General features: G+C 38.7%; 1 protein-coding gene across 1 annotated transcript in view; it reads left to right on the top strand.

The window, feature by feature from the left end:
• LOC107507277 (histone-arginine methyltransferase CARM1) overlaps positions 1–21123 on the top strand; it is a 223924-nt gene that overhangs the window by 117582 nt on the left and 85219 nt on the right. Inside the window, exon 5 of the mRNA XM_036239518.1 lies at positions 11526–11636. Within this exon, the coding sequence (XP_036095411.1) occupies positions 11526–11636 (111 nt within the window). The remainder of the gene's footprint in view (positions 1–11525; positions 11637–21123) is intronic.

The following is a 21123-nucleotide window of genomic DNA, read 5'->3' as shown; positions in this document are numbered from 1 at the left end:
TATGATGTGCTAGCATCTGGAGGTAGATATGACCTGACCCGAGTGGATTCTGTGCTGTCCCTGAGTCTTCCCACTCTGAGCTCCTCCTGCAAAGTGCATCTTACTGGCAGAGCCTCAGTCATGTCTGCGCTTTTGCTGCGAGGATGCTAGAAAAGAGCATCAGACAACTCAGCTCCCTAGTCAGAAGCTGGTGCTGGCTCACAGGTCGGGCATTCCCCGAACAGAGGACGGGGTTAGATGCTGAGAGGTACAAAAAAATGGTAAATCTATATCATACAACAAACATAAATATTGTTAGCTTAATAGTATAGATAAAGGAACAAGAACTACATAAATTTAACTAAGTTGCTTTAGGGTTCAGAGCTACTAAGTGGTAGAGTTATATGCAAACTCAGGTCTGTCTGTTTCCAAAGCCCAAACTTCAGGGTGATTTGGGGAGCAACAGAGAGCCATTCTTTCTATGATAATCAAACTGATATTTTATTTATCTGTGTGATTTTTGGAATGTGTATAGGGCGGGATGTGATAGTGAACACATTCTCACATATATACAATTGACTTGAATAATACAAGTTTGAACTGCATAGTTCCTCTTATACACAGATTTTTAAAAATACATATACAGTTGATTCTTCATATCCAAAGATTTTGCATCCATACTTGAGAATCCTTGTATGCAAAGGGCCAACTGTATGCATTGTTCTATAAAAGGGACTTGCGCATTTGAGGATTTTGGTATCCTCAGGGGGTCCTGGAACAAATCCCCCATGGAGACCAGGAGACAACTGTATATTTATTGAAAAACAAAAACAAAAAACATATACGTGTGGGTTTTCCCTTATGGCTTTATTTTTCCTGTAGCTTGAGATTTGGAAGCTGCTTTAGTTTCCTAAGGCTGCCGTAACAAATTACCACAAACCAGGTAGTTTAGAGCAACAGAAATCTATTGTCTCACATTTCTGGAGGACAGGAGTACAAAATCAGGGTGTCAGCATGGCCATGCTCCCTCCAAAGGCCCTGGAGAGGATCCTTTCTTGCTTCCTCTTAGCTTCTTTGGTTGCTGTCAGTCCTTGGCATTCCTTGACTCATAGATGTATCACTAGTCTCTGCCTCTGTTGTCACATGGCACTCTCCTCGTGTGTTTATGTCTCTGTGTGTAAATTTCTCTCTCCTTATAACACTGGATTTAGAGCCCACCATAATCCAGTATCATTTGTCTTAACTTGATATATCTGTAAAAGACCCTGTGTCCAAATGAGCTCACATTCACAGGTACTGGGTAGACATGAATTTGGGGGATGATTAAACCCAGTACAGGGGCCAAGGTTCATGTTAGGTCATATATATCAGAAGAACCCATCCCTGGGATTGATTCTCTGTAATAGAGGTGAAGAGAGAGATGTATATAATGGACCACAGTTTTAACTGATCTATTTGGCTTCTTAGCCCTAAGAGGCCTGTGCACGAATTTCTCAATTGTGAGCATGACCAGATGGCCTGTCTGTGCTACGGTTTTTCTGAATTTGAATAGAGTCTGCTCCTGAAAGGGTACTGGAGAAAGATGCCAGAGTCAGCAGAGGAAAATGCTTTCATTTGGTATGAAAGCAAAGTGTAGCTTTCAAGGAGAGCCAAGAAGACTGAATAAACAGTACTCACAGACTGCTTTTAAGGCATTTGAGAAAGGGAGCTGGGGTCTTTAATGCAATAGATGGATTTCTAGTCAAGATATCTGTACTTAAAGCCCATTTCTGCAGTTTTCAAGATGGTGGCACGGGACCTTAATCTTTTCAAGGTTAATTTTAAATTGGGATAAGAACACTTAACACATGGCAGCTGGAAGAATTTAGTGAGCTACCACATGCAGTCTTAGCACAGCATCAGAATGTTGTGGATGTAAAACTGGGGAATCTGAATCAGAGATCATTAGTGCTTCAAGGATATGGCTTACTCAGGCTTGTTAGGGTAAACTAGGTTATGCTGCTATAACAACACCCAAACCTCAGTGACTTAAACCAACAGAGCTTTATTTTTCCCTCATGTTGCATGTCCATTATGGGTTAGCAAAGGACTCTGCTCTTTCTCATTTTCACTCCAGGACCCAGGCTGAAGGACTAGTGACACATGACTAGTTCCTATTGCAGAGAGAGGAAGAGAGAAGCAAATCACACCCCTACTTTTTAAATCTTCCTCTTTAAATGACCCGCGTCACTTCTGACCACATTACATGGGCCTAAGCAAGACGTGTGCCACTTCCAATTTCAAAAGGGCAAGGGACCGCAATTCTACCATGTGCCCATAAGGAGAACCAGAAATATTTGGTAAATGGCACTAATGACTATCATACCAGATGGCACTTTTGCAAAATCATTAAAGAAGGAACAGATTGCTAAGGTGATATTCTCAGCACATCATCTGTGCATGGGAGGGAACTAGGAAAAAAAGGGGGTTTGAGGGATTAATATTTCACTGATATGGTTTCATTGGTTAACTTACTATTCACTTCTGCCTGGTTGATTGCCTACCTATTGAATGCAAGGCATTTTAGAAACTTCCTAGGGCCGAATTTCTAAAACTTTCACATTCCCAATAAGTGTCATGAAGGGCCTGTTTGGAGCAACTACAGACTTTGCTAAAGGCTTGTATAGAAGACTCTGCAACAGTAAATTCTAAAGTACATGACTTTGTTTTAATACCTGCTTTCCAGGATAAGAATGTAAGTAGATAAAGAGGATAAAGTCATAACAGTTAAATTGGACAAAATTATCAATGAATTAGACCCCTTAGAGCTTCTACCTGAATCCCCTTTTTTTTTTTTTTCCACTTTCCTAAATCTGACATAGTCACTCAGCTTCAGAGTTGGGTGCTTAGGTTTAAAATGAATTTGAAGTTCCAGAAACCCAGAAAAGATAATAGTTATTCCATTTTATTATTTATTGTTGTTGTTCTCATTATGCCTAATATATAAATTAAATTTTATCATAGGTTTGTATGTATAGGAATGGGGTTCAGTATTGTTTGAGGCATCCACTGGGGGTCTTGGAAAGTATCTCCTGCAGATAAAGGGGGACTAATGTATTATAAACATCACCAGAGCCATGAACCTAGGGGTCAGTCTTGACTTTTTATTTCCTTTTCCAGTCTCAAAATCTTTAGTGTATCTTAACTCAGGATTTTTTTAAGTCTTCCAATCCCCACTGTTCCATAACTAATTCTTAGTTCTCATTGTATCTTTCCTGGAATATTGCAAAAGTATTCCAATTAGTTTCCCTACTTGTACCATTAAAATATCTTTGGCTGCAAGAGGAGAAAATCACAACTCAAATTGGCTACAGCATTTGGAGGTAGTGTGAGAAGGAGGTACTTTAATTTAATTACTCTGAGCATCACATCCAAATTTAACCACATCCAGGAAAGAAGCACCTTCTCTGTATTAGAAAAAAGGGAATCTTTGCCAGTAGCTCACAAGCAGACGTCTCCTCAGATCTCATTAACAACATCATATCACACAACCATCACTGGCCAGAGGAACAGAACTACCTGTGATTGCCCTAGACCAATCAAATCCCCTCCCTGGGACTGGAGAGGGGTAACCACATGGAAGAGAGTAAATACTCTATAAAACTTAGGTTCTGACAGGAAGGAGGAAGTAGAAAGTACTGTTTAGAAACCAGTAGTGTCTGGTTTGCTACCTCTGATCCTGTGTCCTCCAATCCATGCCACCAGTATGATGCTGCTGAAATGTGACTACACAACAATTTTTCTGTTGAAGACTTTTTTATGATCCCTTTTTGCTTAAGGATCAGTTCGAACCCTTACTCTTGTATATTAGACTGTGATAAAACATCTGCCAGTTCCTCCATCTTTTGCCTTTGCCATGTTTATGTCTCAGCTATACCCCATCTTCTGTTTCTAAGATACATATCATGCTCCTGAGGAAATTTACTGTTTTCCACATGTGACTAGCTCCATCATTCTCAGGTTCCTTTGTTCATATGACTCCTTCTTCCTGAAGTTCCTGCCCCTCCTATCATTCAAATGGTGCAACATTGACTTACCTTTCAATTTTTAGTACCCAGGCCACCTCAAGTCTCCGGACTTCTTGGTAGAGTAGACTATTCCTCCTTCATACTCTGACTATGCCCCTTAAGTAATTCTAACATTGCCACTGTCACACATTTTTGTGCTTCTTTAGTACATGTCTCTTTCTCCTTGCAAGACAGTTGTGCTTTATTCATCTTTGCATTACCAGCACCTATCAGTACTGGGCACAATGGGTAATAGGTGACATTTAATAGATGCCCGATGAATGACTGAATGCCTAAAGGTTAGAGCTGAGTGGGGTAGTCTGAGTCTCATTGGCAGCATATGAAGGGAGTTTATTGAGGGGAGACCAGCAAAGAATGATCGACATACTTTGTATCTTCCATAATAATAGAGGAAAATAGTTGGAGAACTGGTGAAAGGTGGTGAAAAGGTTGGTGATGGGTTTATCTTCTGCCAGAAGACCAGGCAGAATCAAACAGAGAGGCTCATAAGCATTAATTATGCGTGATTGAAATTCAGGTGGCCTTTTGGTTGAAGGCAAGTTTCACTGCACAGTAGATGTAGAATTCTGTTTTATGGGGAGCTATTGCTGCAGAATTATTCTACCATATTGAAAGTGATAATTACCTGAACGAGATTTAAGTCTAAGCTGCAAAGGCCATAAAATGATGTCTTCTGCAGCCATTGAGATTTGGAATTTTTCTTCTCTGATAAAAGCCAAAGGTAAGAGATATGATAGACTGCAAAGAGCTGTGCATTCTGTGTTCATTCTGTTATTGCCTAGAAGTTGTTCAGTCAACGTGTCAGTCAATAGTTTAGGTATTGGAAGAGGTGAAGTCTGTGGAGGTAGGCAGCCCACAGCAGGAACAATGGTGATAAAAGTGCAAGACGTTGTGAAAAAGCATGGGGTATGTAACTCTGTGGTTCACTGGGGGTTTCTATAGGTGTGGTAAAATAATGGCGGGCAGAAGCAGTGATGACAGTGAAAGTGTACAGGTAGGTAAGACACAGAATTTAGAAGTATAAGGCATATAAAATGGCAATTGGGGTTATGTGATTTAGAGCAGCCATTGATCTGTTCAAGCAAGTAAAGGAAAAATGAATAAATAATAACTGGTGCAACTTGAATTGACTGTGGGATCATCAGGACTTCAGTATTGGAAGATAACTGTAAAAATGCTATGGTAAAAAGGAAAACTAAATGCGATCAATATTACTGTAGCCTGAATAGTAAAAGAATAATTTAGAATCAAAGATGAAGGGGTTTGCTAAGAGCATCAGGTTTGAGTTAGACACATTTGGTTGTTGTTTTTTTTATCTCATCTCTGCCATTTATTAATTACATGACTTTAACTCCATCTTATTCTCAACCTCTTTATCTACAACATGGAGGAAATAATAGTATTCATATTATAGAGTTGTCATCACAATAATGTAATGCCTGCAAACAAAGAAGCACATAATAAGTATAAAACAAACAATACATATTTCCTTTATTTTTACTCTATTGTTTAATAGTTTTCACACTTTCATATGGACCTTGATATTCCTCATTAATTTTAACCTAGGAAATCTAAATAAATAGCTTTGAATCCACTTGGAGCTTTTTTAGTCCTTCTAAACATTCTGTAGGATTTTTTTGCCCAGGAAACCATAAGAACATGTAATTAAAATCATCTGTACAAATGAAATGATCTTATCTTTTTAATACTTTTAAAACTTTACTTACAAATAAATTCAGAGGACATTCAACCTATCAAGCAATTGTTGACTTTTCTCTATTAATCCCGTCAGTAATTTCACATCATTTTCTGGTAATCCCCCCCCCTCCTTACCCCATGTGAGCCCCAAATTAGCCAGGTCAACAGTTACTGCCTGTGTGTCCAGGAGCAGAGGATGAATTCTCTCTGTAGGGGAACATTATGCACTAGAGTTAACTGGATTGTAACGTAATAATAAATGGCAATGTCAAAAGTAAGTCATCCTTTGAAGAATATTTAGGATCTCTTGATTGAAGTTGATGTGTTATACTGGTAGAAGATACTTTCTTGGGGAAGTTACAGATTTGTACCATATTTTCTAGGCTGTCACTCTGTTCCCTATTAGTGGTACTGAGATACATTATTACTTATACAATATTTTCAACAAAGATTTAGTGAATATCTCTACTATGTACCAGACTCCACATTACATCAGGGATTCAGTAGTGATTGAGAAACAAATGGAGCTCTTTCCTTTAATGAAGCTTATAATCCAGGGGAGGGGGCAGATATTAATCAAATAGTCATTGAATGAAACATCACTGTGGTGAATGTTATGAAGGAAGGATATGAGGAGGTGATGAGAGAAGGCATCACTAGAGGACTTTACTTAGCCTGGGAGGGGAGCAAAGATTAGGAAAGTCTTTCTTGATGGAAAGCTGCTTGGGATTTGGGAGTTGGGAGTTGGGAGTTGGTAGATCAGCCAGAGTTACTTCAGGAAAGAGATGGCATGTCCGATGGTGTTTTAGGAGAGTTAAATAATAAGAATAGTTAGAAATATGTGGGCAGAGTTAAGGAAACAAACATGGCATGGTCCTAGCAAGAATCCTGGCTCTCGCAAGAGTGAGGACCTGTTACCATCACTACACCTAATGGGGCAAGGGGTAGGGTTGCTTACTGGGTACCTGAGAAAACGGTCATAGCTATAAGAGGTGGAAGTCCAATAAACACTGTGACTTTTGGGTGGACACAAACAATCTGTGTAGACTTAGGAAGGAGGAAGCCAGGAGAATAAATCATCTGACCTCACTGTCCTCACCCCTTTTGACCTTCTGCTGTCTTTTGTCTTGATTGATCCCAACTAGAGTCCAATGGCAAGGAGCTCATTGGTGCAGTCCATCTAGATTAGACTCCTAGCAGAGAACAGGATGGGGAAGAGTGCAGAATAAATCCGGAGGTGCAAATAGAAAAGATCTAGCACAACAGGCATTAAGTAGGTAAAAAAGCATTACCATAGACTGATGTCATCGAGTGCAGAGGGGAGCACCCCAGGCAAAAAGAGTAGCATGTACTAAGGCTCTGTGGCAAAAGAGCCTTAGTACATTCATTCAAAGAGCCTCAGAACATTCTAAGAAGGCCTGTCTCAGGGTAGAAAGTTGCCTCAGCTAGTCAGCAGATGACCCAAAGGACATGGTCAGATTATAGTCAAGGAAGAAAGACAGAGATCATGAAGAGAGACAGTATAAAGTGCTAGATCTGTGAGGTGACTTAGAGACCAAGAAATAAGAAACAAGATCAAGAAATAGGCCAGGAAACAGAAGACAGGGTTGGGTAAAGCAGTTCAGGATATAAGTCTTGAATGAGGCAAGGGCATCCTGAGTACATTCCTTTTAAATGTGAGCTTTGCAATGCAAGAACACTCCCAGACTTTAAATGGTTGACAAAAGTCATAATCCTTTTCCAGAGATGTTTCAAGGTGATGTTGGAATTAGACTGCCACACTGAGTCATCCCATTCAGTCATTTAGTTAAAAAATATTTATTACTGGTTTTTATGTTTTCCACTATGCTAGGTACTGAGAGATAAATGATTTGATTCCTGTCTTTGGGGAACTCATAGGCTAAGCAGGGAAGATAAGCATGTGAAGAAATACTTGCAGTATCCTGTAGTAAGTGCTATTCGAGAGCTACGTACCAGGTGCCAGAGATCCCAACCTAGACTGGCTGACTGGGGAAGTCAAGGAAAGTGCCCTTGAGATGTGATACCTGAACTGGGTCTTGAGTTTCCCAGGTAGAAAAATGAGATGAGGAGCTTCACCCAAGGCAAATGTATTGGTCAGTGTGTGCCAACCACTAAAACAATTAATTCCTAAAGCTCAGTGTTTTAGCATAATAAAATTTATTTCTTGCTCATGGCCTGTCTATTGTGGTCTGAGTAGCTCTTCCCAAAGCAGTGACCTAGGGATTCAGGCTCTTTTCAAGTCCAACAGTTGATTTCAAATACCGCTGCATAAGGAGCAGAAAATGTGGAGAAGGTACCCTAGACCCTTAAACCACCTTGGCCCAGGAGTGGTACTCATCAGTTCCCCTCACATTCCATCACCCAAGAACTAATCACACAGCCATATGTAAATGCAAGGAAGTGGTGACATATGTGGATGCCAGCCCTGGTTGAGCAGCTGCTTCCCAACAACTCTCCTCTGAGAGAGCATTAACCTTTGTTGAGCTGTCAGTTGCTTCTACCACAGGGGACTGCATATGAGGGAGTCTAGAATCAGGCAAAGGGATGCAGTCGAGCCTAGGGCACATGGGGAAGAAGGAAGAAGAGAATTACAGAAAAAGAGTCTGGAAAAGTCAATCATTGCTGGATTACTCAGGCCCAAGGATGACGCACCAAAGAGACCAGACCTCCTCTAGCTGCATGGAACCATTGGAGATGTTTACTCAGGGTGTGATATGATCAGATTTACATCTCTTCACAGTCCACCCTTTCTTCTCATTTTTTTGCTAAAAAAAAAGAAAAAAAAAAGAAAGAAAACACATAAGCTATGATGGTGCAGATTACTGAGCACTGGATTCACATTCCAGCTCTGCCACATACTAGCCATGTTACCTTGGGCTGGAAACAGTCTCTCCAAGCCTCATTTTTCTTATCAGTAAAATGGCAACAAACTGTGTACTCTCCATCCCAGAAGGGCATAAATATCAAATAGATAGTGTCAGGGGGAAAATCTTCTGTAAACTGGAAACAACTTTATAGATACAAGGGGATTTTATTACTCTCTTTCTGCCTCTGCCTGAGGGCAGTTATTTTTCCCTAGGACAAGATAGTAAAACTTAATGTCTGCCAAGGTCCCCAGACTTACCTAGTCCTGCGATGGTCTACCAATGGCAGAATAAAAAAATGGGCTCAATATGCTGTTCTGTGAGGACAAGAACATACGATCGGAGGTAGCACCAGGTCTTCCTGAGGTGCCATGTGAGAAGCTGTAACACAATTATCTGGGCTAATGTTCCTTCTTCTCCCAGTCTTAGAAACCTCATCTGGAAAGGACTGAGGAAATATATTTCCTTTAAAGCCTAAATATTTGCTTTGACCATTGTGTTTTCACCGGAGAATTTATTCTAAGCTCTTCCATCATTGTGTGACTTATGTAGAGAAGGCAAAATGTCCCTCTCCGTCTTCACCCACTCCCACTGGCTCCAGACTGAAAATCCACTTGTTAACTTTTTAAATGTGCACATAAGTGGGAAGTAGATGACATTATCTGGATAATATTAACAAATATCAGATTCTTTTTCAAGGCCTATGATTTGCTTTGAAATAAATAAATGAATACAATTATTTTGGCTTGAAAATAGGTTTCAACATATGGTATTTGGAAAATTGCCTCAGTTTGTAATTTTTCACCTCTTCTCTGGATATGGTCTGGGTCTATCAAAGCATCTTCTTACCAAAGGGGCTAATTTGGCAAAAGTTGAATCACATCAGTCTCTCTCAATTTCTGTCCCTTTTCTCTTTCTCCCCATCCCATTTCTCCTCTTTCTCTCTCCTAGTGGTAAAACATTTCTTTAGTTTTTAATCTGTAGGATCAAGAGAACTGAAAAACATTCCTCAAGGATGTGCTTCATGACATCCTAATAAAGACAAAGAGCTCCATTCACACACTTCTAGGGCATCTGTCACCAGAGCAAGCAGATGCATTTTCTATTGTCTCTTAATTTTCTATCCATTTTGTACTGAATATGAATTCTAAAGTGTTATATTTGTTTTTATCGAAGAAAGCCCTAAAAGTTTTTCTGGATGCAGTGCATTTTCGTGTGTGTGTGGGGGGGGGGGCAGGGATATGTCATGGATTTTACTCTCTAATTTAATGGCCTCCAACTCCCTAAATAACAGTCAATGGACCAGGGTCATGTGAAAATGATGTATTTCCTACGGAGGATGAGAAGCGAATATTAGTTATTTCTAAAAGTATAGACAGCCTGACAGCAAATTCTGGAGACGGGGTGACATTTTAAGTTGGTAATGCTCCTAATTACCCAAACCCTAGGAAACCATATGGAATACAGCCACAGATCTAGAATTAATATAAGTGAGCACTGTGAACCCATTAATAACAGCATGTTCTCTTAGAATAATGGCACAGTGTCTGTGTCAGCACAGTGTGAGGTTGCAATTCCCCCCACACACATACCACACACACACACACACACACACGCACACACACACACAAAACCTCTTGATAGCTCCTATTTTATGGAAAATTTTTCCTGATATAAATGTAAAAAAAAAAAAAAGAACTTGGCTAAGTTTTCCTACAAAAAATATTTTTGTCAAACATTGCCTATTGATATTGCTGTGTTAAAATGTCATATTCATAAAGATGAATTTAGGTAAGCAGTGTATGATTTTATGGATCATGAGCTTGGAAGGCAGAAATGTCCAGATTCCACACTTATCTCTTGCACTTACTGCCAGGTGAACTTGAGCTGGTTGTTCCATGTCTCTGATACTCCATCTTGTCATCTATAAATATATGTATTCAGATATTTATTGTAAAGATTTAGAGCCAAGCAAAATGATTTGCTCAAAGCTAGTTCTAAAAGATGCTAAGAATAAAAGTCACTGATGAGACAGAAATATAATAACCTGAAATTTCAATGATTAAACAAGTCCTCGGCTTCAGCAGCATTTCTAGAGAGCAGCCCCATATGTACCATGTACCTCTTGACTGTCAGCATGTAGGTCCAAGTGTTGGTCCTTTTGTGCCACTGAATGGTGGTTTTCTTAAGTCCCAAGTCTGAACACAGAGAATATAAGAAAAGTTTCTGTAAATTCCATCTGTCTACTGCCTTAACACCCTCCTACCCTCCATGTAAGCTTTCCCAACTTTGTGGAGAGGGCCTGGTAAAAAAGCATATAATTCACTTTTGCATTTTTAAAGACTTTATCTTCAGTTATTTCTCAACATTATATATATATTTTATATATATAATAATATATGTATATTATATATTATTATAAAATGTATTATATATTATAATATGTATTATATATTATAATTATATAATACATGCAATTCTAAAAATTATTTGAGAGTTTTCATTTTGTTCATGCTGATAGATTTGGGAAGCAAGCTTATTTATGACTCTCAATTTTTCTTGGCCCTAAACATCCTAAAAGCAATCTATGTTACAAAGAAGCTATAATAATAGTAGCCACAATTTGAAAAAGCACCAGTTATGTACTAAGTATTTATATACACTTCATATTACTTAATGCCTACAGCAAACCTTAAAAAGTGGACACTAATAACCTTTTTAACATAAGAGAAAAAGGAGTCTCACAGAGATTCATAACTTGGCTAAGGTATGACCACTTGTAAATATCAAAGCTAGCACGTAAATCTGATCTCAATGCTCAAGGTTGGCATGGTGCCCACAGCCAAGTGCCTATGTGTATTTTAATCCATTTTTTTGTCTTCTCCTTTCCCACCAGGTCATTTTAGATGTTGGTTGTGGATCAGGAATACTGTCATTTTTTGCTGTACAGGCTGGAGCTAAAAGAGTCTATGCAGTTGAAGCCAGCTCAGTAGCACAATATGCTGAGGTAAGTGGTTATTTTTATAGCAGCTACGAACTAGGTCTTCAGTAAGCTTCAGGAGACTTAGTGATGGACTATTCGAGGTAAGTGATTTAGAAAAAAAATTTTTTTTACCAGTTTGATTTTTTTTTTTCTAATAAGGTTGGGATATTATTGATGAAGGAGCCTAGCTTCACTGTAGTAGTTGATATGAAAACAATTATTTAAAAATCTTTATGATACTGAAATTATAGCACAACTTTCTTCCTCCCATCCACTGGGTGACAGGTAGGCCCTTGGCGATGACTGTTTTCTTACCTTTAATGACCTACCAAGGTGAAGAGTCAGATCTCCCGGAGCTAGGTTAATTTTTTTCTTAAGTGCTGTACTGACAATAGCTGCACCACTCATTTTAAAATTTACATTTGGTTTAAGGGACTGTTGCTACATGGTTGAGCACAGACAGGTAGGTGTCTTTCTTTCAAGAAGCTTTTTCAGATTTCAGGTTCTGGCTGGAGGATAGAGAGAGGCTTTGCTTTAAATATAGTGTTCTATTATCATTATGAAATGTGTACAGATATTAAAGTCAAGACTCAGGTAATAATAGCTTTTGGTAATATTTGGATATAATAATAACCCAGTCAAGCTGCAGAGACTGGGTGTGTGTGTGTACAGATGTGAACAGGATCATGGTGCTTGTCATTCACACAGGGAGGATGCCTGTATTTTAATCAGGGACACATGGTAGAGGTAGAAGAAAGCTTGGCTGCTGGCTTTTGATGAACGTTATGAAACATTTTTCTAATCCTGGACTACTAGTAGCTCTGAGTAATGATTGGTTTTGGATTGAGTGAGCAAGGAGGGACTGAAACAGTCATCCCAGTCGGCATGCTTGGCAGGAAAGTCTGCCACAGCCTCATGGCTGGCATGTTGTTGCACTCTTTCTTCTTCCAACAAGTCTTGTATAGAACTGTTTTGGTCATTTGCTTCTTCGACAATTCTTAAAAGTCATTCTTATTAAATATTGGATGCATACAAAAGAATATTTGTTAGATGCACACAGTGTAAAGAATAACAATATGATGAATATGTGTCCACTACCTCTTTTAATAAATAGACTATTAACGCTTCCATTAAAGGTTCATGTTTCTTTTCCTGATCATTTCTCCTCTCTGCCTGAAGCAGAGGTAACCACTATCTTGAACTTTTGCTTTTTATTCTCTTGTTGTTCTTTATAGTTTTATCCCATGTTCCCATCTCTAAAAACAAATCTTTATGAACTTTCCAAAAATGGAATCACAGTATATGTGTTCTTCTTCAACTTGTTTTTTTTTAACCTAACATTATGTTCCTAAGGGTGATTTTATTGATGCATATAGCTGTTCTTTATCCAACTTCAGTGCTGGGTAGTATTATTTTGTATGAAATGCCTCAAGCTGTTAGTCCAGTGCACTGTTGGCAGACATCGGTGGCTTCCTTTATAAACGTGTTGTTATGAATATGCTTGTACACATTCCCCACTGTATCTTTGCTAGAGTTTCTCAATATATACCCAACAGTAGAATTGTTGGGTTATATAGGCATGCATACCTTCAACTCTGTTCTGCAATGCCAAATTGTTTTCCAAAGTGGATATACCAATTTTTCCTCCTTTCAGAAGTTAATGAAGTTTCATTGTTCTACAACTTTGTCAGCACTTGATATTGTCAGGCTTTGGAATTCTTGCCAGTCTTCTCTTTATGACATGATATTTTTGGTTTTGATTTGTATTTCTGCTTGCTAATGACTTTGAGCATTTTTGCAAAGTGTTTTGGCCATTTGTGCTTTCTCTTCTGTGGAACACCTGTTGAAGTTTTCCACAATTTTTATTTTGAACTGTTTTTCTAATTTGAATTCCTTTGTAAAAATGGTTTCTGTATTTTGATATTAATTATATTCAATTACTTGTGTGGAAAATATCTTCTCCCAGTTTGTACCTTACCTTTTTCTTTATGGTCATAGTGAACATTATTTATGGAATTCTAAATAAGAGGAGAGGAGAATATAAACTTCTAGAGAACCCCACAGATAAAAATGCCTCTGTTTAGATTTTAATAGATCTTAAAATGTATTCTTAAGGATTAGGAGTATAAAACTTTGTCTTAGGTGCTGCTCAGTTGTTTAATCATATCTATATTAAATTGTATCCATGATTCTGTTTGTTAGGGAATAAAGGAGAAATGGTAATGAAAAAAGTCTATTCCTGTATTTAAATGCTTCTATTCTAATAAAAAATTGATCTGTTCTCTCTTTTATCAGACATATCCATCCCCACCCCACAAAAAAGAGTGGCATAAATAATTTGGGGATTTTTCTGTTTCATGTATAGTTTGTTTTCTCATATATTCTAAGGTGGTTTGGGACACATTAGATAGTTATTTTTAAAATTTTAAAAATAAAAATGGTTCAAAGGTTACCCAAATTCTCTTTACCCAAATTCATCTGTTATTTATATTTCACCCTATTTTCTTTGTCATTTACTCTTGCTCCTCTCTCACTGCACACATACACAAACACAAATATGTACACACACATGTGTATGTATATTTCCATATTTGTAGATAGAGATAGACAAACTCACTCTTTTCAGAGTCAATTATATACATCATAACTACTTATTCTTAAACATTTCAGTGTGTATTTCCTAAGGTTGAGGCTATTCTCGTATATAACCAAAGAAGAGCCTATTTTAAGGTGAAAAAGAAACTATACAATGACATGTTCATTGAGTCTTTAGATGTTATCGATCAAAAGGTGGTAGGAGGCCCCAGCGTGAGCAGAGTGACTGTCACCATGGGTGCGGAGGTGAGGAGAGTCTATACTTATCTGCCTCTTGTGTAGTATTTCCAGAGGGACTTCCTTTTTAAAGTTTTTAAATTCCAAAGCACTGTAGTGTTATTTTACCTTTGGTTTTAGCTTCTGTAGAGGACATTTGGATTGTTTAATCCTTCTTTTCTGTGTACAGATGGGGTGGGTAGGGGGCAGAGGTAGCTTTCCAAATGCTGTCAGAACTGTGAGGCTCCTTGAAACTCTTGCAAGTCCCTTTTGCCCTGGAGGCCTTCCCTGGATGTAGTCCTAAGGACAGGTTAGTTAAATATGCATTTGGAACCCAGGATGATTAGAATCTTCTCACAGTTTAAATTTAATGACAGCCTGGTCCCTTTTGATGAAAAACGTGGTCTCCACCCTGCCCCTCACTGCTGCCGTGGGTGTCATGAGATGATCCCGTGGGCTAAGGCCCTTCCCACCCCTGCTCAGGATGATCTGTACCAGCTCTTGATTTCTGCTTCTTTCACTGACACTCGTCTGTACAATTTGTGGGTGGCAAAAAGCGGGTGTGAACAGCACACAGAAGATATTCACTCTAAGAATAAGCTTTTATAGCAGCTCAGCATACAGTGCATGGTGCTCCTTTTGACCTTTTCATTATTTGGTAATTGAACCATCAGACATTTAATTCTTTCCTCTGGAGTCTTCATTAAATTGCTCAGACAAGATAAAATTGCAACAAGCAAGAAAAATGTACAAATTTAACTACCGTTGCCTGTCCCTGAATTCTTCTTCTCATGCCAGGTTTCTGGGCTTTAAGTAAACAGAATAGTTTCAAATTGCATTGAATTCAATTTCAGTTGCATTCAATGGCTCAGCCTGATTTTGTAAGGGCCAGCCCTTAGAGGGCAAGATGATGCGAATGGCTCCTTGTCTGGAGGGCATGTACATTCAGTCATTTTTTTTGCAGGATGATCATGAAAAACTTGTCCAGGTGCAGCCATGTGCTCTCACCTTGGGCTCCATATGACATTTCTGAGCCAGCAATAAGAGATCATCCTTGTCTAAGGAACAGGACAGAACTAAAGGTCTTCCATGCATCCCCAAACTGTGAGCCTGCCCATGTCAAAATGGTTCTATTTCTTACTCTCTTTTTTTTCCTTTCTTAAATGTGAAACACAAGGCTAAAGTCCCTAGATCATACAGACCAAATAGGGAAAAAAAAGGCATTAATCAAATTTATGCACATATACAGTCAAGGCAGGGTATTGCTTAACTTAAAGTCACACACACCAATACATGTCCCGTCTCTCCATCTAGATGACAAACTCCTTGAAGGGCCAGGAGAATAAAAGACTAAGAGAGTGAGCAATCATAAATAGATTCATATGCTGTAACCAACTTAAACTTATAGCAAAGCTCTCTGGCACTTAGATGTAATAGTGTTTATAATCACTTTGGGGCTACCTAATAAGTAGAGTGTACTCATACACAGTTCCTATATATGCCTCATTGGGATGACTTTTAAAGAGTCTGACCAAGTACTTCTCGGTTCTGATAGAAGTAAAGGCAGGTGGAATTGGAGCTATTGTGGCACTGCCTTTCTGGACCTGCAGAATTCATAGTCTGCAGTTGCTCTGTCCAATATGATAGCCACTAAACACATGTGGTTATTTATATTTAAATATAAATTATTTTTTTAAGTAATCGATTTCTTATTCACATTAGCCACATGTCAAGTCCTCAGTAGCCACAAGTGACTAATAGCTATTGTACTATACAGTGCAAATATAGAACATGTCCATCATTGCAGAAAGTTTTAGGGGGCAGCACTGATGGAGAGGACACAGGTGGCCAAGCTTCACTTTTCTGGCATGTGATGGCCAGGCTAATGGCTGCGTTCTCTGCCAGGCACTGGCAGCCACAGCCAGATTGGACTGGCTTGATGTTAGGTGAGGTAGCACTCCTCATTCCCTCTTGCTGTGGTCACTGTTTATCCCTCCCTTATTAATGTGTAAGATCTGTCACAGAACAGGTTCCCTTGGAAACAGGCTCCAATGCAGAGATTTGCATGTAGGAAGTTTATTGCAGAGGGCTTTCAGGAAACTGACTTGTGGAGAAGTGAAGGAAGTAGGATAGGATTGGACAAAGGAAGGAGTTAAGCTACAGTATAGTTGAAATAAAGAGCTCACTCAATCCCACAGGGAGTTCTTGACCTGGGGGGATCGTTCTGAGTTCAACCACGTTCAGACAAAGGTCTTTATATTTCATGTTGTTTAATGTATGCTCCCTCAGGAAGGGATATGACTTTGATAAGGTGGCCCTCTTGAGCTGAAGGAAGTTTCTAGAATAAGTCTCAGATGAGAGCCATCATCTGCCAAAATTCCCAGCAGCTGGGAGAATGAATACTTTGGTCCTGCAAAGAAAGGATCTGTATGGTTCGCCACAGCAAATACTACAAGTTCAAGATTTAGGATCCTAACTTTGAGCTACACACAGGAAGCTGATGGAGAATAAAGATAATAATAGTAAATCAAGGAAGAAAGTTGAAATGTTGGAGCAAAAGGGATGATATTAAAAACTTAGGCAAGGCCACAGGGTGATTCACTGTGTGTGTTTTAGGTACGAGCAAAAAACTTGCTAGAAACTAGTACATCACCTGATCTGATGTGCTCTGTACTATTCTAAGCTCTGTGAGGACACAGAGCACATAGAAGACATGATCTCTTCCCTCAAGTAGTTTATAATCCACATGGGGTTCAAACAAATGAAATTCTTGACATGAGACAGTGATTGTCAAGTGCATATGAATGGCAGGGATGAGAAGTGCCACTGTAGGGAATAGTTCCCTTTGGTTGGGCTGGTTAGGGGAGCTGGCAGAGGAGAGGTATGGTTTGGATTAAATGCTGAAGGATGATGAGAAGCGAAATGCTCCTCTTTTCATTTTTCACCTGTTATTGCCAACAATGAGATTTTTGAAAACCCTTAGGTACTCATGGGATTCCTCACTTTAAATGTGTTGATAATCTCTACACAAATGCTTTGAAGTCAACTTTTAGAAAGGTACTTGTAATTTTTAATCTTCAACGCCAGAAAGAATATAACTTTGAAGTTTTATCACATGAATTTATTCTGATTTCCACTCTTTGAGCTAGGGTTTTTCTCTAATTTCTTTAGTATCTCCAAAAGCTAACTTCTACTTGCTTCTTATTCTCCTACAGACACCAAGTGCCTGAGTCAGAAAATTCCATCCAGTTCATCAACACTTTTTTTTACACTGACAGTGAATTTAAAAGGTGGCAGTAAGTCCTCTGTTAAAGAAACAATAATAAGCATTTTGCATAGTATAGGATGCATTTCCATGTCTATAAACTTAAGAGATCTTTAGTATGCGTCTGTGAGGTTCTTGGAGTAGATGATAACATCTCCATATTACAGATAAGAAAGAACTTTGAAGAAGTTAGGTCATGAAGAGGGGACACAGCTTGTGAGACACAAGTCCTCACTGCCACCTCCTTCTGGAACATGCAGTTAAGCAGAGGCTAGTGGTTTCTTCGGAGGCGAAGAGGTAAATGTGTTTCACTAGAAACTGGAGCACCTACTTCTGTAGTACTTCATCCAGGAGCCAGGAGAAACACCTTCTTATTCTTCTTAAGAACCCTATTGAAAAGCATTTAAACAGACAGATAGGTCTGCCTTATAAGGAAATCTTCCTCCATTGGAAAAATCAGCTAGTAACACACTTAACTGAGGAGCAGTTTAAAGTAGTCCATGTGAAATGCCACAGAACCCCACCCAGGGTAAGAACCCTTCTTGTAGGTTGACTCATGATTGACAAGGCCAGAAGACAACTTGGGAGGGAATATCCATGCCTCTTCTTCTCACTCAACACTCATTTCCCTGTAGCGTAGGCCCTAAATATCTTTGCCAGGATAAGAACTGAGGGTGCAGGTTCAGACAATGTGGAGTTGTATTCTTGATTCAGTCTAATGGCCATATGACCTTGACAAATGTATTAGTCTCCTATGGCTGCTGTAGGAAATTAACACAAATGTAGTGGCTTAACACAATTTATTACCTTACAGTTTGGAGGCAAGAAATCTAAAATTGGTGTTATGGAATTAAAAATTAAGATGCCACAGAACTGTGTCTGTTTTGGAGGCATCATCACAACTCCTTCTCTTACTTTTACCCTCCTGCTTCCCTCTTATAAAGATCCTTGTGACTACATGTGGGTCCACCAGAATAATCCAGGATAATCTCCCCATCCTAACAGTCTTAATTTAGTCATGTCTGCAAAATCCTTTTACTGTGTAAAATAACATATTCGTAATCTCCAGGAATTAGGACATGGACATCTTTTTTTTTGGTGGTGGTGGTGGTGGGGGGAGCCATTTTTCTGTCTATAGTACCAAGTTTCATGACCTTTCTCTATCTCATTTTCTTCACCTATGATGTTGTAGATAATAATAGCCCCTCATGAAGATATTCTGAGGATTAAATAAGAAAATCCATATAAAAATCGGCACACTGCCTGACATTCTTTAGCTATTGCTATTATTGTCACCATGGTTATCACCAATATAATTATGGGGCCCCATTTTATCCACGTCTCTGTAGAAATCAACTGAATAGATATCATGGAAGTGGAGGTCACCAGGCAACAATGGGAAGCATGGGGACAGACAGAGCACATATTTCAAGAGTATGTTATTTAAATTGCATTTTGAAATTTCCTTTATTACTTCTTTTTTAAAAAACAAAACAAAACATTATAAGATTCAGACTCTGCATTGTTCTCAGCTCTTGTCAAAGGTCCTGCAGACTAAGCAAAGCGGTGTGTTGAGCAGCTCTCTGATATTCAGTTTGCAGAAATTCATAGCTGTTCTTAAGTCGTTTCCCCAGTAGATACTTCCTTTGCTGACCCAAACCTACTAACTTCTCGAATGGCCTTGGTACTGATGACTGTTCAGAGAGAACACAACTTCTTCAGCGTCAGGGAATAACACAGTGGTTCTCAAACAAGGAGGCATCAGGATCCCCTGCAGGGCTTCTGTCACAGAGCTTCTGATTCAGTAGTTATGAGATGTGGACTGAGAATTTGCATTTCTGATAAGCTCTGGTGATGCTGATGCTTTTGATTAGGGGACCATACTTAGAGAACCACTGGAATTATATAACATCAGAGATGAGACATCCTTAAGAAGAATTTCCCACAATGTTTTTGGAGGATGCATCAAGGAAACCCCTCAGGGACTGAGTAAGAGAAGAGAGTTTGAACAACAGTATAGGGCCTACCTGCCCTAAAACGCCTTAAGTAAGAGCAACACTTACCTTTATTTTAGCTTTATTGAGATATAACTGATATTTAAAGTTGCAAACATTTAATGTATACATCTTGAAGAGTTTGGATAAATTCCTATACCCACAATACCATCCATACAGCCAAGGTACTAAACATATCCATTACCTCCAAAAATTTCCTGGTTTTATGTTTTTATTTGTATGTTTTTTTTTTGATAAAATGCTTAGCATGAGATCTATACTCTGAACATATTTTGAAGTACACAATACCATACTGTTTACTATAGATGCTCTGTTGTACAGTTGGTCTCTAGAACTTATTCATCTTGCATAATAGAAATTTATACCCACTGAAAAAATTTTTGATTTCTCACTCTCCAAGCAGTCATCATTCTATTCCCTGCTTCTATGAGTTACTATTTTAGATACTTCATATATGTGGAACCACACAGTATTTATCCTTCTGTGATTGGCTTATTTCATTTAGCATTATATCCTCTAGGCTCATTCATGTCACAAATGGTAGAGTTTCCTGTTTTAAGGTTGAATTATATTCTGTTGTATGTATACACTACATTTTCTTTATTCATTTGTTGATGGACATTTTTCCCCCTATATCTTGGCTAATTGTGAATAATGCTGCAATGAATAAAGAAGTATAGATATTTCTTCAAGATCCCGATTTTACTTCTTTTGGATACTCAGAAGCAAAATGATTTATGGTAACTCTATTTTTAATTTTTTGGGAACTTCCCATTATTTTCCATACTGGATGCACCATTCTGTATTCCTGCCAATGGTGTACAAGAGTCCCAATAGCTCTACATCTTCGCCAATGTGTATCTTTTTACTATTTTTTGGAAACAGCCATCCTAACAGGTGTGAGGTGATATCTTATTCTGGTTTTCATCTGCATTTTCCTGATGATTACGAGAGCAACACCCCTTTTATCTATTTTTTTTATTGGAATTCTGGAACAACTTTTATTTGAAGAAGGGTTTGGAGGCCAAAAAAAAAAAAGAACCTTTTGAACTGATGTCCAATTTCCTCAGTTGACAGAGGGCATTTAGAGGCATTAAGAGGTTTGCCCAAATCTGCAGTTGTCTTTCCTCTGCTGTGTGAAGTTGTTCTTATTTCCAGCATCAACATTTCTGTCATCTGGGTTTTTAAGCTGTAATTCAAGCAACTGCTTAGCTCACGTTGCAGCTTCCGAAATCTACATTCCTTAAGCAAAAGTCTTAACGCATAGCCACTCACCTTCTTGTTTCCCTTTTTACCCTAGTAGCCCCCATCGTACATAGCTATTTTCTGCCCCCTCCTGTTTTCAGGGCCAGTTCGATTCTGGGCACTAGAATACAGAAGCAGCATGTTTGCAGAAAGTGCTTGTTGACCTAAAGCATTT

Source organism: Rousettus aegyptiacus, unplaced genomic scaffold, assembly GCF_014176215.1.
Source record: "Rousettus aegyptiacus isolate mRouAeg1 unplaced genomic scaffold, mRouAeg1.p scaffold_m13_p_3, whole genome shotgun sequence".
In the NCBI taxonomy this organism is placed as follows: domain Eukaryota; kingdom Metazoa; phylum Chordata; class Mammalia; order Chiroptera; family Pteropodidae; genus Rousettus; species Rousettus aegyptiacus.
Note: the sequence above shows the minus strand (reverse complement) of the source record. Positions and strands in the feature narration are given on the sequence as shown.